Genomic DNA, 11,198 nt, shown 5'->3' with positions numbered 1-11,198 from the left:
TGATGAAGTCCGTTTACTGTTTCTGCTTATATCTAAGAAATCTCCACTGAACCTAGGATATGTAGAAACATTTGATTTTGATATATTGTTCTTAATATTCTATAATCCTTCTGCATTCATTTATTAGTTACCACAGTAGCTTTTTTTTTATAGATTTCACTATGTTTTCTACATAGCCGTCTGCAAATTAAGATATTTTTACTTATTTCTGCCGGGTGCTGTGGCTCATGCTGTAGTCCCAGTGTCTGGGAGGCCGAGGTGGGTGGATCCCTTGAGCTCAGGGGCTTGAGACCAGCCTGAGCAAGAGTGAGATCCCACCTCTACTAAAAATAGAAAAATTATTCGGAGGTTGTGTTGAATGACTGTAGTCCCAGCTACTCAGGAGGCTGAAGCCGCAGGATCTCTTGAACCCAAGAATTGAGGTTGCTGAGAGGTGTGACACCACAGCTCTCTATGTAGGGGACAGAGTGAGATTCTGTCTCAAAAAAAAAGTAAGCAAATCAAACCCAAAAAGAATTAGACCGATTTTCAGATGTTAAGCCATCTCTGCTTGGCATGGTGTATTATTCTTTATATGTTACTAGGTTTGATTTGCCAATATTTTATTTTATTTTATTTTATTAGAATTACAAATTTATTAAAAACTCTGGTCTGTATTCATGAGTGATGTTAATCTTTTGGGGGTGTTAGAGATCCAGTTTCTTATTCTAGCTTTTGTTAATTTGTCCTCTTTATCAATCATTCTTTTTTTTTTTTAACAATTTACCTAGAATCTGTCTGTTTCATTTATTTGTTTTCAGAGAATGCTTTTGATTTTCTTAATTTTCTCCATTTTCTCCTTTTTCATTAATCTCTGTTATTAGGTTTATTTCCTTCCTTTCTCTGAAGCAGACCAGGTGAAATGCAGTGGTAAATAAATTGGGCTGTTATTTTTTCTGGAAAACAAATTTCTGGCCATAGCCACAAGTTTAGTTTGTATTTTATTTAGTAAAGGTATTTTATTTAGCTTGATATGCTAAATAAAATCATTGCACTGAACTGAAGAGTGTTATTTTTCATTTCCAGGAGGGTTTGCATTTGTATATGAAGCTCAAGATCTGGGAAGTGGCAGAGAATATGCGTTAAAGGTAATAAAGAGTGAGTCAACATTTTATGTGGGTTTTTGGTTTGTTTTAAAGGAAATCTCTGAGGGACAGTGTTTTAAGAGATGCATTCCTATTATTTAGTTTCTTTTTTGCAGTTTGTGTATATTTGTCCTTTTTGTTTCTTCTGATGGTGAGGCCATCAGCAGTCTCAGATGCTATGTTATCAGAGCAAATGGTCGAAGCCATGGTCATCACCTTGGGGACCCGCCTACCCCCCCCCTCCCCGGGCACTGGGCTACATTGGAAAGAGGAGTGAGGGTGACCTCACAGTGTGGTCCTACATGGCATCTTGCCCTGCATGTGTTAAAAATAGGGGTTCCACAAATACAAGGAGTTTGAGAGCCCTGCACATAAAACATGTCCACACATATCTGAAAACATAGGTTGTATTGTGGCAGGATGGAGGCTGGGGTCTTGTCTATACTGTGTGCTGGGGGGAATGGTTTTGATTTTGTCTTGAGACACATACAAGGCCCAGCTGTTGGTGCCCATAGCACAGTGGTTATGGCACCAGTCACATGCACCAAGGGTGGTGGGTTCAAACCCGGCCCGGGCCAGCTAAACAATGACAACTGCAACAAAAAAATAGCCAGGCATTGCGGCAGGCATCTGTAGTCCCAGCTATTTGGGAAGCTGAGGCAAGAGAATCATTTAAGCCTAAGAGTTGGAGGTTGCTATGAGCTGTGCCACCATGGTACTCTACTGAGAGCAATATAGTGAGATTCTGTCTCCAAAAAAAAAAAAGTGAGTTTTGTAGGCCTGGCTTTGGTGGTCTGCAGCGTGTACTCATGTCTCTGCCATGTCTGTCTTCACTCACTTTCGTTTGTTTTGTTTTTCTCTGGAGTATTTGAAAAACTCCTTTTTTTTTTTCTTTTTTGAGACAGAATCTCACTATGTCACCCTGGGAGTGCTGTGGTGTCACAGCTCACAGCAACCTCAAACCCTTGGGCTTAGAGCCTCCCAAGTAGCTGGGTCTACCTATAGGCACCCACCACAATGCCTGGCTGTTTTTAGTTGTAGTTGTCATTGTTGTTTAGCAGGCCCAGGTTGGATTCGAGCCCTCCAGTTCCAATGTCTGTGGCTGGCGCCCTGGCCTCTGAGCTACTGGTACCCTAGCCACTGAGCTACAGGTGCCGAGCCTTGCTTTTTCTTTTTTTTAAAACAAAAAAATTCAAATTGTTAGGAGGGTACAAATTTTTAAGTGCTTTTTCTTGTGTTCTTGGATCATAAAGCTCTTTCAGGGGTTTCTAACCTCCTGTATAGTTTTTGCACAGATCAGGTAATCAGGTTAGTCTCTCTTAGATGCACTGCATTTGTTCTGTTATGTGTTTTTGTCTCAGATAAGGTATTATGTGAAGCAGAGAAGTAAATTATCTTTAATCTTTTTTGTGTGCTATTTCTTGATATAGAGGCTGTTGTCCAACGAAGAGGAAAAGAACAGAGCCATCATTCAGGAAGTTTGTTTCATGGTATCCTTTTCCCAGGAACCAGGAGCTGACATGTCACCTAGGCAGGCACAGACCTGTGCCAGCTGCCAGGTGGCTATCACTGCTGTTCTGTTTGATGTGTTACAGTGGCCTTTTGGTTTTACCAAATAATCAATTCCTAGTACAAAGGAGTGCTTCCTTGTTCTTAACTCCCAGGTTAACAGTAAAGATTCAGGAGCATTAGGAATGGGTTGTCATTTCTACACAAGAGGTTTTGATGGCAGGGACGGGCTAGTTAGCACAGGAGAGCCCCTACCTCTGCCACCCTCTGAAGACCTGACTGAGAGCTGCTGCCAGCCACTGCTGCTCATGTTGCCCAGGGCCCCATCCTGACAGAGGATGTGGGCCTTTGCTTGCTGCCACTGCCCCACATCCTCCCTCAGTGTGGAGCCCTCACTTTTGGTAGTCTGCTTCTCTTCTAGCTAAGTCCACACTGTGAGCCTGTAGGCCACCTGCTCCTCACAGCCTCCCTGCTGCATAGCCCTGAGGGCTCTCCACCTGTTCCCCCTGTACAGGATGGACGCTGCAGTCAGGTGTGAGGGGCCAGCATGCCTGTCTGCATAGCCTCCCCCACCCACCCACCCCCACCACCCCGCCACTCCTCTACATTCATCTTCTTGCCTTTCTTGTGGTCCTCTCCCTGCTCATCTCTCTTTTTGCTCTGCTGTGCTAAAATTATGAGGTGATACAACTAGAGTATCATGACTTTAATCTCTGAATGTCAGACATATTTATTTGGAAATGCACAGAATTATGGATATGGTTATGGTCATTCTCCTTTAACAAGACACCTGCAGAAAAAACTTTCTGGCCACCCCAACATTGTCCAGTTTTGTTCGGCAGCATCAATAGGAAAAGAAGAGTCGGACACAGGGCAGGCTGAGTTCCTCCTACTCACAGAGCTCTGCAAAGGTAACGTCCTGTAGGGTCACTGCTACCTGACATGTTCAGACAACCGTCCAGCGTTCTGACCATCTGCTCTTAAGGTGATTATAGTGAAAAGAACTGGCTGGTATCCTATGGAGCTCCCCCATGTGGGAGACACGTGGCTATTCCCCACCAGGGCCTGGTGCTGGCCCCTCCACCTCCTGGTCTGCAACTGCACAGGTGCTGCATGAGAGCAGAGGGTGCTAGTGACCATCATTGTGGGCCTGGTCCACCAGGGCAGTCTGAAGCTATGTATAGTCAGTAGGCGGGGAGGTCCCGATAAGCAGAGGAGAGGCAGTAGTGTGGATTGTTGGAGCTCATGGGGGTCTAGCCCAAGATGACCACAGAAAGACTGACCTGTTGGCAGGAAAGGGCAGGGCATAAGTTTGGGAAGCGCTTCAGACTGGTTCACGGCAGGGCAGAGTGGTCCACATGCTGACTACACTAACTGCCCATGGCAGGGCCCAGTGTCCTGAAGCCTAATTTGCCCACCACACCAGCCTTGCGCCAAGGCTGACCAGCTAAGCCCAGCTGTCAGATGGCCAGGGAACAGCTTCCTGGGCAAACAAGGAGTGACTTCTAAGATGAAGGCCTGGCAGCTGCCCTGGCCTAACTGGGAGGGAAGTGCCAGCAAGGAGCCAGTGCTGCATGTTCCTGGGACCTGCAAGGGGGGCTGGGGAAGGAGCAGTGAGGGAGGGCGGAGACAGCAAGGAGCCAGTGCTGCATGTCCCTTTGATCTGCAAGGGGGGCTGGGGAAGGAGCAGTGAGGGAGGGCAGAGGCCGAGTGGGAGAGTGGCTCCACATGGGCTGCTGGCCTCAAACCAGGCCTTGCATGAGACACTAGTGAGACCCTAGAGGGCCAGCGATAAACCATTCAGAACCTGTGAGCAGACAGAAGACAATGGAGCAAGGGCCAGAGCCCGGAGAGGGCAGAGGAGAGTGGATGGAGGGAGGCTGAGGGGAGAGTCTGGGGTATTGTGTGTGTGCAGAGAGAAAGTGCAGGGTCCCTGTTCTGAAAGGAAGTGGGGGGGAGTCCCTGTGCTGAGGGATATCCCCATGTTGAGAGGAGGGGGCCTCGCCATGAGGGGGGTGCCCCATATTGAGAGGAGGAGGAGGACCCTGGGCTGAGAGAATGAAGAGGGGTCCTTGTGCTGAAAGGGAGAGGAGAGCGTCCCCATGTTCAGGCATCCTATTGCCTAGACAGAAGGCGAAATATGGGGTGCAGACTCTTTTGTTATCCTCCCTTGCAGCCCCAAGTGAGGGTGAGTTGCTGCCTCCTGGCCCCAGCCTGGTCCTCTGTGATGGCCAGCCCAGGCCCTGTGACTCCTCAGTGGCCGCCTTGGTGTCATCTTAGGGTTGGTCCTGGGTGTCAGGATGTGTCATCTGGGGGTGGAGGTGGCCTTAACCCTCGGATTGACACTTGCGTGGATACTCTTGTGTTCCACTTTCGTTCTTAAGTTTTAAACCTGAAAACACAGTGGACACCGTGTGCTGCCCCCATAGCTGCTTGATCTCCCTGGGTCCTGCTGAGCCACTTGGACAGAAGGTGCAGGTGTCAGGGCGAGAATGTCCTTAGTTCCCATGCAGGGTGGGGACAGGGCCATTTCTGTTATGACTGTAGCCCATTTTGCACCTGAGAAAACCCTCGTGATGTGACTGACATGTCACGTGAAGGATGTGTCACACCTTTGTTCAGATGTTTCTCCTTGTCCCTGAAGTGGTTTTGGCTTAATCGTTTCCGACTGGGACCAGAGCAGGGCTTCTAGTTGAAGTTGCTTGTAGTATGTCTGGAGTCTTGTTTTTTTGTGACACTTTTTCTCTCTGGGTGGCCATGGCCATCTGGGGCCTGTCGCAGAGCTGGGAAGATGCTGATGGTGCTCCTTCTTCTTGTTCTGGATGCCATGGAGTCTCCCACTTCTTGGATGTTCATTATTATTATTTTTCATTGTAAAAGGATGCATGCTTTTTGAAAAAACCGAACAATACAAAGTGGTATGGATGCTTATACAATGGGATTTTATTATACTGAGTATATGTATTTGCTTTTAAAAAGAAATGTACTGTCTTAGGTATCTCTCCATGGTGGTAGGTGGACCTTGTCTGTCTGAGGCTAGGTGGTTTTCATTAGTGCACTGAGAGTGGCTCCGCGGCCTCTTGTTGGGGACTCTTTCCAGAGGGGGTGGAAGTACAGCATGTCTGGAGTATGTGCCAGCTGCCCCTTGGTGAGAGAGGTGCTGGACATGGTTGGGTCAGAGCCTGAGTTTGGGACTCTGAGGGGCACCTCCCTCCCCAGCACACTTGGGGCCCTGGGCCTGACAAGGCTTCTGTCCGTCCAACCTATTCCTCTGATTGCTAGTGACAAGGGTTCCATGTCTATTGTCTCCCCAGATTTTTGTTTTAGACAGTTTGAGTCGGGTCATGGTGAGAACTGCAGCTGATCAATATCCGGCTCTTTCCCAGGGTGGATTAAGGGAGTGATGGAAACGGGACACAGGGTGGTGGTGGAGGGGCGGCTCCTCCCACACACACACAGCCTAGTGCCCCATGGTGTGCCGCTTGTCCATAGTTGGGATTCCCGAGGTAAATAATAGTGGCTGTACAGAGAACTGCTAGGGATTGCCTGTCTGGGTGCACATGGGACTGGCCAGTGGGATGCTGGGTACAGCTGTGGATGTCAAAGCCATGGCACTCAGGCTGGCCTGAGACGTGGGAGGGCCTTGTGCCCTTGTGGGCAGCAGACACAAGGCTCCAGATATGTGCTGCAGATGCCTTCTGCTGGGCAGGTCCCCACCTCCCTCTGAGGGGAAAGAAGAGGGAAGCAGCTGTCCACATCTGTGCCACCTGCAGAGATTTTATGTTTAAAAAACCTCTTTTATTTGTCACTGAGATGAGCCACTGAACCTGAGCCAGTTAACGCCGACATTGCTCTGTCCTGCCAGGTCTTTCTGGTCCCCTGCCAGGTCTGGTCCCATACCTGAATGTGTTGAGGTCACTTGTCAGCTCTGTTGTTGCCTCTGGGGTTGGACCCTGCCTTAGCTGGGCCTGTTTATCTCCTCTTGAGCACTCTTTTCTCCCTGAGGGCCCCCCGTTTCTCTCCCCTGGGGGTACCCCTTTTCCTTCCCCCAGGTATACCCTCATTCCTCCTCCCCATTTCTCCCAGGGCCCCCTATTTCTCTGAGGATATGGTTGGGGGCTGAGAGGTTCAGAGCATCAGAGGTCAATAACCAGGGCAGGATGGGGGTTTGGGAGGACAGTGGATGCAGGTCTGGACTCACAGGGGCACCAGGTGGAGAGTCTGTGGCAGGCAAGGGAATCTGCATGGGCTGTGCCATGGGTACGTGAGCCATAGGTGGCAACCAGCTATGCAAGTTGCAGTGAGGCTTAGCTCTGAACAGGGGTGACACCAGACCTGCTCACGTGTACATTGCCTATGCCATCATAACAGTTGCAAAGGTGGTGAAGTTACTGAAGCTGCCCTGATGGGCAGTTGAAACCTAGAGCTGACCACCTTTGTTGAAGCCTGTCCTCTGGCTTGGCTGCATGCGGGCACTAGGATATAGAGACTTCTCAGGTGTAGCTGCCCCTTTAGGGTCACTAGCTGTGTCCTCAACACCAGGGAGAAGGGGGTGCACATATAGGAAGGGCAGTAGAATTGGGAGGTGAGCGTAGGAGGCTGTGCCCACTATGGAAGCCACAAGTACAAAAGTTCTGAGGCAGGAGCAGGGAGGGGCCATTGTGGCCAGAGGGGAGCTCAGGGAGAGGAGGTTATCCAGAGAGTAGGGGGTCTTGGGTGTTCGCAAGAGCCTTGGCTCTGGTATTGGGTGGGAGCTGGTTGTTGGGGCATGGAGTGTGCCAAGCAGAAGGTCATGGGCTTCTCTGTGGGATGAGAAGATGGGGCAGAGGATGCCACACTGGGGGCAAGGCTAGGGTAGGTTGAGTCTGAGCATCTGTGGAGATGATAGGTCAGTTGAGGGCATAGCCCTGTGCTTGGCAGAGCTGGCCAGGCAGGCACCTGGCCCGACATCCTTGGTTTCCTTGGTCTAGGTTCAGGCCGAAGGCACGTGCAGGGCCCAGGTCGTGCACCATACATTGGTCACACAGCCTACGTTCTCAGGGTTGCATGTATGGTTCCACATGTATGGCCAAAGGGTAAATCCCCAGTTAGCATTTCATTAGAGAAGTCTGGAGAATGGACATATTTGCATTCATTTCTTTGTGGGCTGTTGTGAGCTCTGTAGCTATTCCTCTGCACAGAGCTCCCTGGGCCTGTGACCCACCTGCCTATCCAACGCTGTCCTGAGGCTATGGCCTACTGCCTCTGCCTCTGGGCACTGGGAGTGCCTGGCTGAAGGAGAGGCCTGGAGTGGCTCTGGGAGTAGGCTGGGCGCACAGCCCACACAGCTCAGGAGAGGTGGCAGCATCTCTTGGCCAGGAACCATGCTGTGGGCAGGCAGGACACCACCTCCATAGCTCCATGGTGATGTGAATGTAATTGTCTCTTTTAGGGCAGCTGGTGGAATTTTTAAAGAAAAGTGAATCTAAAGGTCCTCTGTCGTGTGATGCGGTTCTGAAGATCTTTTACCAGACGTGCAGAGCAGTGCAGCACATGCACAGGCAAAAGCCGCCCATCATTCACAGAGACCTCAAGGTACCCGCTCCGCCGTGCACGCCTGCCGGCTGCGTCCACCTGTGTGGCCATGTTAGGCTCAGTGCTTATGAGCACACGAGGCTTTGTGAGGATTGCACCCAGGAAGTTTGAGAAGGGAACGAACTTTTCAGAAGCTTCCCCTTCACACCCTGGAGAGAATTCTCCCCCCAACCCCTCTTTCATGGAACTGTGCTGATATAGAGGCCCCCTGCTAGGAGCCGCCCATGCCTGTGGCTCCAGGCCTCCTCCTGGCTCTGCCTGGGCCTTATTCTGGGCTCCTAGTTCTCATGCGGGTGTGGGCTCTGTGGTTCCCGTCAGGACCAGGGTGTTCAGGGAGCCCCTTGGCTCTCACTCATGGAGCATCCTGCCCTTTGGGGACACTTGTGCCCTGCCATTGCCCTCAGGGTGGTTCTGGACCCACTGTGCTCCCTGGTTTGGCCTCTTGGAACTGGGAGGATGGGGGTGCTTTTTATCTGCTGATGCTGGTGGGAGCTCCTTTACTGCCCCTGCCCCCCAGTCCAGTTTCCTGTTCAGGGTGGATTCCCTGTCCGCAGTCTCTCACTCTGACTCTTCTCTGAGGTGCAGCTCCTGGGGTGTTGCATGAGCCTGTTGCCTGCTCTGCCATCCTACTTTGAAGGCACTCTGGCATCTGCCAGCACTGTGGGCCTCACTTGCCACACTGTGTTTCCTGGTTATGAAGCCAAGTGTCATGTGTGGCAGTCAGCACCTGCTGCAGTCAGCCCCTTCATTTTGCTGTCTCCCCCTCTGTGGGCTCATGGGAGTGGTTCATGGCACTCCTTCTGTATCTGTGACCCTTTCTGAGTTTCATGCTGTAGTTGCCTCTCCAGCTCTATGGCCTAGTTTTTATTGTCTTATCTCCATTGTGTCTTTTAACAAAAGTGAAGATTCATGAGAATCACCCACATCTTGCAACCTGCAGGGCCGCGGTGCCCTCCTCTCGCTGCACTGGGCATGCTGTGGAGCATTTTGGAGCCTTTGCCTTTTAGCTCCTTGTGTACATGTTCTGGGACGTCAGTGGACTTCTTGTGTACTCCCCCAGCAAAGTAGCAGAGTGCCCTGAGTCTCTTGTCTGCCCAGCCTGGTCTGGCTTCCACTGTGTGTCTCCCTTGGACCCGTCAGCCGAGAATGTACCACCACCAGCTTATGGGAGGCACTGGTTTGGCACAGCTTCCCCTGTGCCTGGGGAGAGGCTCCGGCCCCACAGTGTTTCTCGAAGAGTAGGAGCCTCTCAGATCCTGCTCCATGGTGCCTCTTAAGGTACTAAGGTTGGCCTTTCCCGGGTTAGGGGGTCTCGTCCACATGGAGGTGACTTTGTATGATTTGCGATTGGGCGTCTCTTTCCCTACCCAGATGCCACACACCCAGAGCATCCACCACTGTCTCTCCTGAGGCTGCCTGGATGACCTGGGGGACAGTCAGAATTGCAGTTAGGCCCTGCTCAACACTCTATGCCCTCAAGTGAGCATCTGACGTGTGGGCCCAGGTGCAGCCCCACATGGTGCTGGGCCATGCTCTGTCCTCTTAAGTGTGTCCCCCAGTAGGCCCAAAACTCCCTTGTGCTTCTCTGGTGGGAGGGCAGGGAGAGGCTTCCACTCTGCCTTTCACCAGAAAGTGACCTCAGAGGGAAGGCATCTTCATATAGATTTTGAACTCATGGTGAGTGTGACCTTTTCATTTGTCCCTTGAACTTGAAGAGGCCTAGAAAGCCAGTGTTTAAGGGTGGCCTGTTAGACAGATGTCCCAGTAGAGAAGCCTTAGAGGACATGACCCTTCCCTTGATGGTACCCCTTTCACAGGTGGCCACAGACACCCACCTTGGGGTGATGTCAGGATCCTTTCCTCTTGTTCCCTCTCTCCCTTCTCGCTCCTTCCTTCAGTTCCTTCCTCTGTGTTTTCCTTTTTATGTTTTTTTTAATTATTCTATTCAACTGTCCTAGTTGCTTTTAAGTGGGAAGGTTTTTGAGGTTCAAAGTCTGCCTGTATTCCAGAAACTGACATGCCAAGGCCCCATTCTGATGTGGAGAGATGGGGGGTTCTGGGTGATGGGGCAGGTCCTCTGCTTTGCTTTAGGTGGGTCCTCCTCAGTGGTAGATTTTCTTACATCATTATGACCCTTTTTTTGGTTTTGAGACAGTCTCACTTTCTCCCCTGGGTAAAGTGCTGTAGCATCATAGCTCACAGCAACCTCAGACTCTTGGGCTCAAGTGACCCTCCTCTTTCGGCCTCCCAGTGTGTTGGGACTACAGGTGTGAGCCACTGCACCCGTCCTTGTTTATATTTTAAGGAAAGTTAAAAAAAGGATGAAATTAATAAAGAATCAGTGTCTGAGCTTGACCTGGGTTTGACATTGCTTGTTTTGCCACTAGGAGGTGGCTGTGATGCGCCAGTGGTGACTGCAGATTCCAGGCAGCTGGGGGTGCCCCTCACACGGTGTGGTGCCTTCCTCACTTTCATAGTGGTGTTCTTACTGCTGTGAGGTCCACACCCTTCAATGCAGTCTTTCTTTTCTGCTTTAGGATGGTGTGTGAGTAGAATTGTACACCACACGCTTTTTTTTTCTTTGCAGTTTTTGGCTGGGGCTGGGTTTGAACCCACCACCTCCGGTATATGGAGCCAGTGCCCTACTCCTTTGAGCCACAGATGCCGCCCTCCACACACTCTTTTATGTCTGTCTTCCTTTGCTTAGCATTTTAAGTCATGGGTCTTCGGTGAGGCCCCCACCTCCCAGAGTGTCTGTTGAGGGCATGCACCTACTTTGTCATCTGGTGTGCAGTTGTGCTGTGTGCGTCCATTCTACTTGCCAGTTCCCAGCGAGCTGGGCCCCTCTGCACCCTGGGAACAGCCTCGCTCAGCTGTGTGTGAGGCAGGTGCCCTGGGCTGGAGAGTGTGAGCATGGCCAGCTCTGTTCTCACCCTGGCAGGCTCTTCACCCTCATCCGGTCTTGTGGATGGGTTAGTTTACATTTCCTCT

General features: G+C 50.8%; 1 protein-coding gene across 1 annotated transcript in view; it reads left to right on the top strand.

Annotated features, from left to right (window-relative positions):
- The window catches only part of GAK (cyclin G associated kinase), a 61,949-nt gene that overhangs the window by 10,266 nt on the left and 40,485 nt on the right, over positions 1–11,198 (top strand). The window contains exons 2-5 of the mRNA XM_023507700.1: positions 1,066–1,127; positions 2,555–2,614; positions 3,430–3,544; positions 8,065–8,207. Coding sequence (XP_023363468.1) covers positions 1,066–1,127; positions 2,555–2,614; positions 3,430–3,544; positions 8,065–8,207 — 380 coding nt within the window. The remainder of the gene's footprint in view (positions 1–1,065; positions 1,128–2,554; positions 2,615–3,429; positions 3,545–8,064; positions 8,208–11,198) is intronic.

Source organism: Otolemur garnettii, unplaced genomic scaffold (genome assembly GCF_000181295.1).
Source record: "Otolemur garnettii isolate 467f Iridium unplaced genomic scaffold, OtoGar3 scaffold00198, whole genome shotgun sequence".
NCBI classification, from domain to species: Eukaryota; Metazoa; Chordata; class Mammalia; order Primates; family Galagidae; genus Otolemur; species Otolemur garnettii.
The sequence above is the reverse complement of the archived record's forward strand: the minus strand, read 5'-3'. Positions and strand labels throughout refer to the sequence as shown.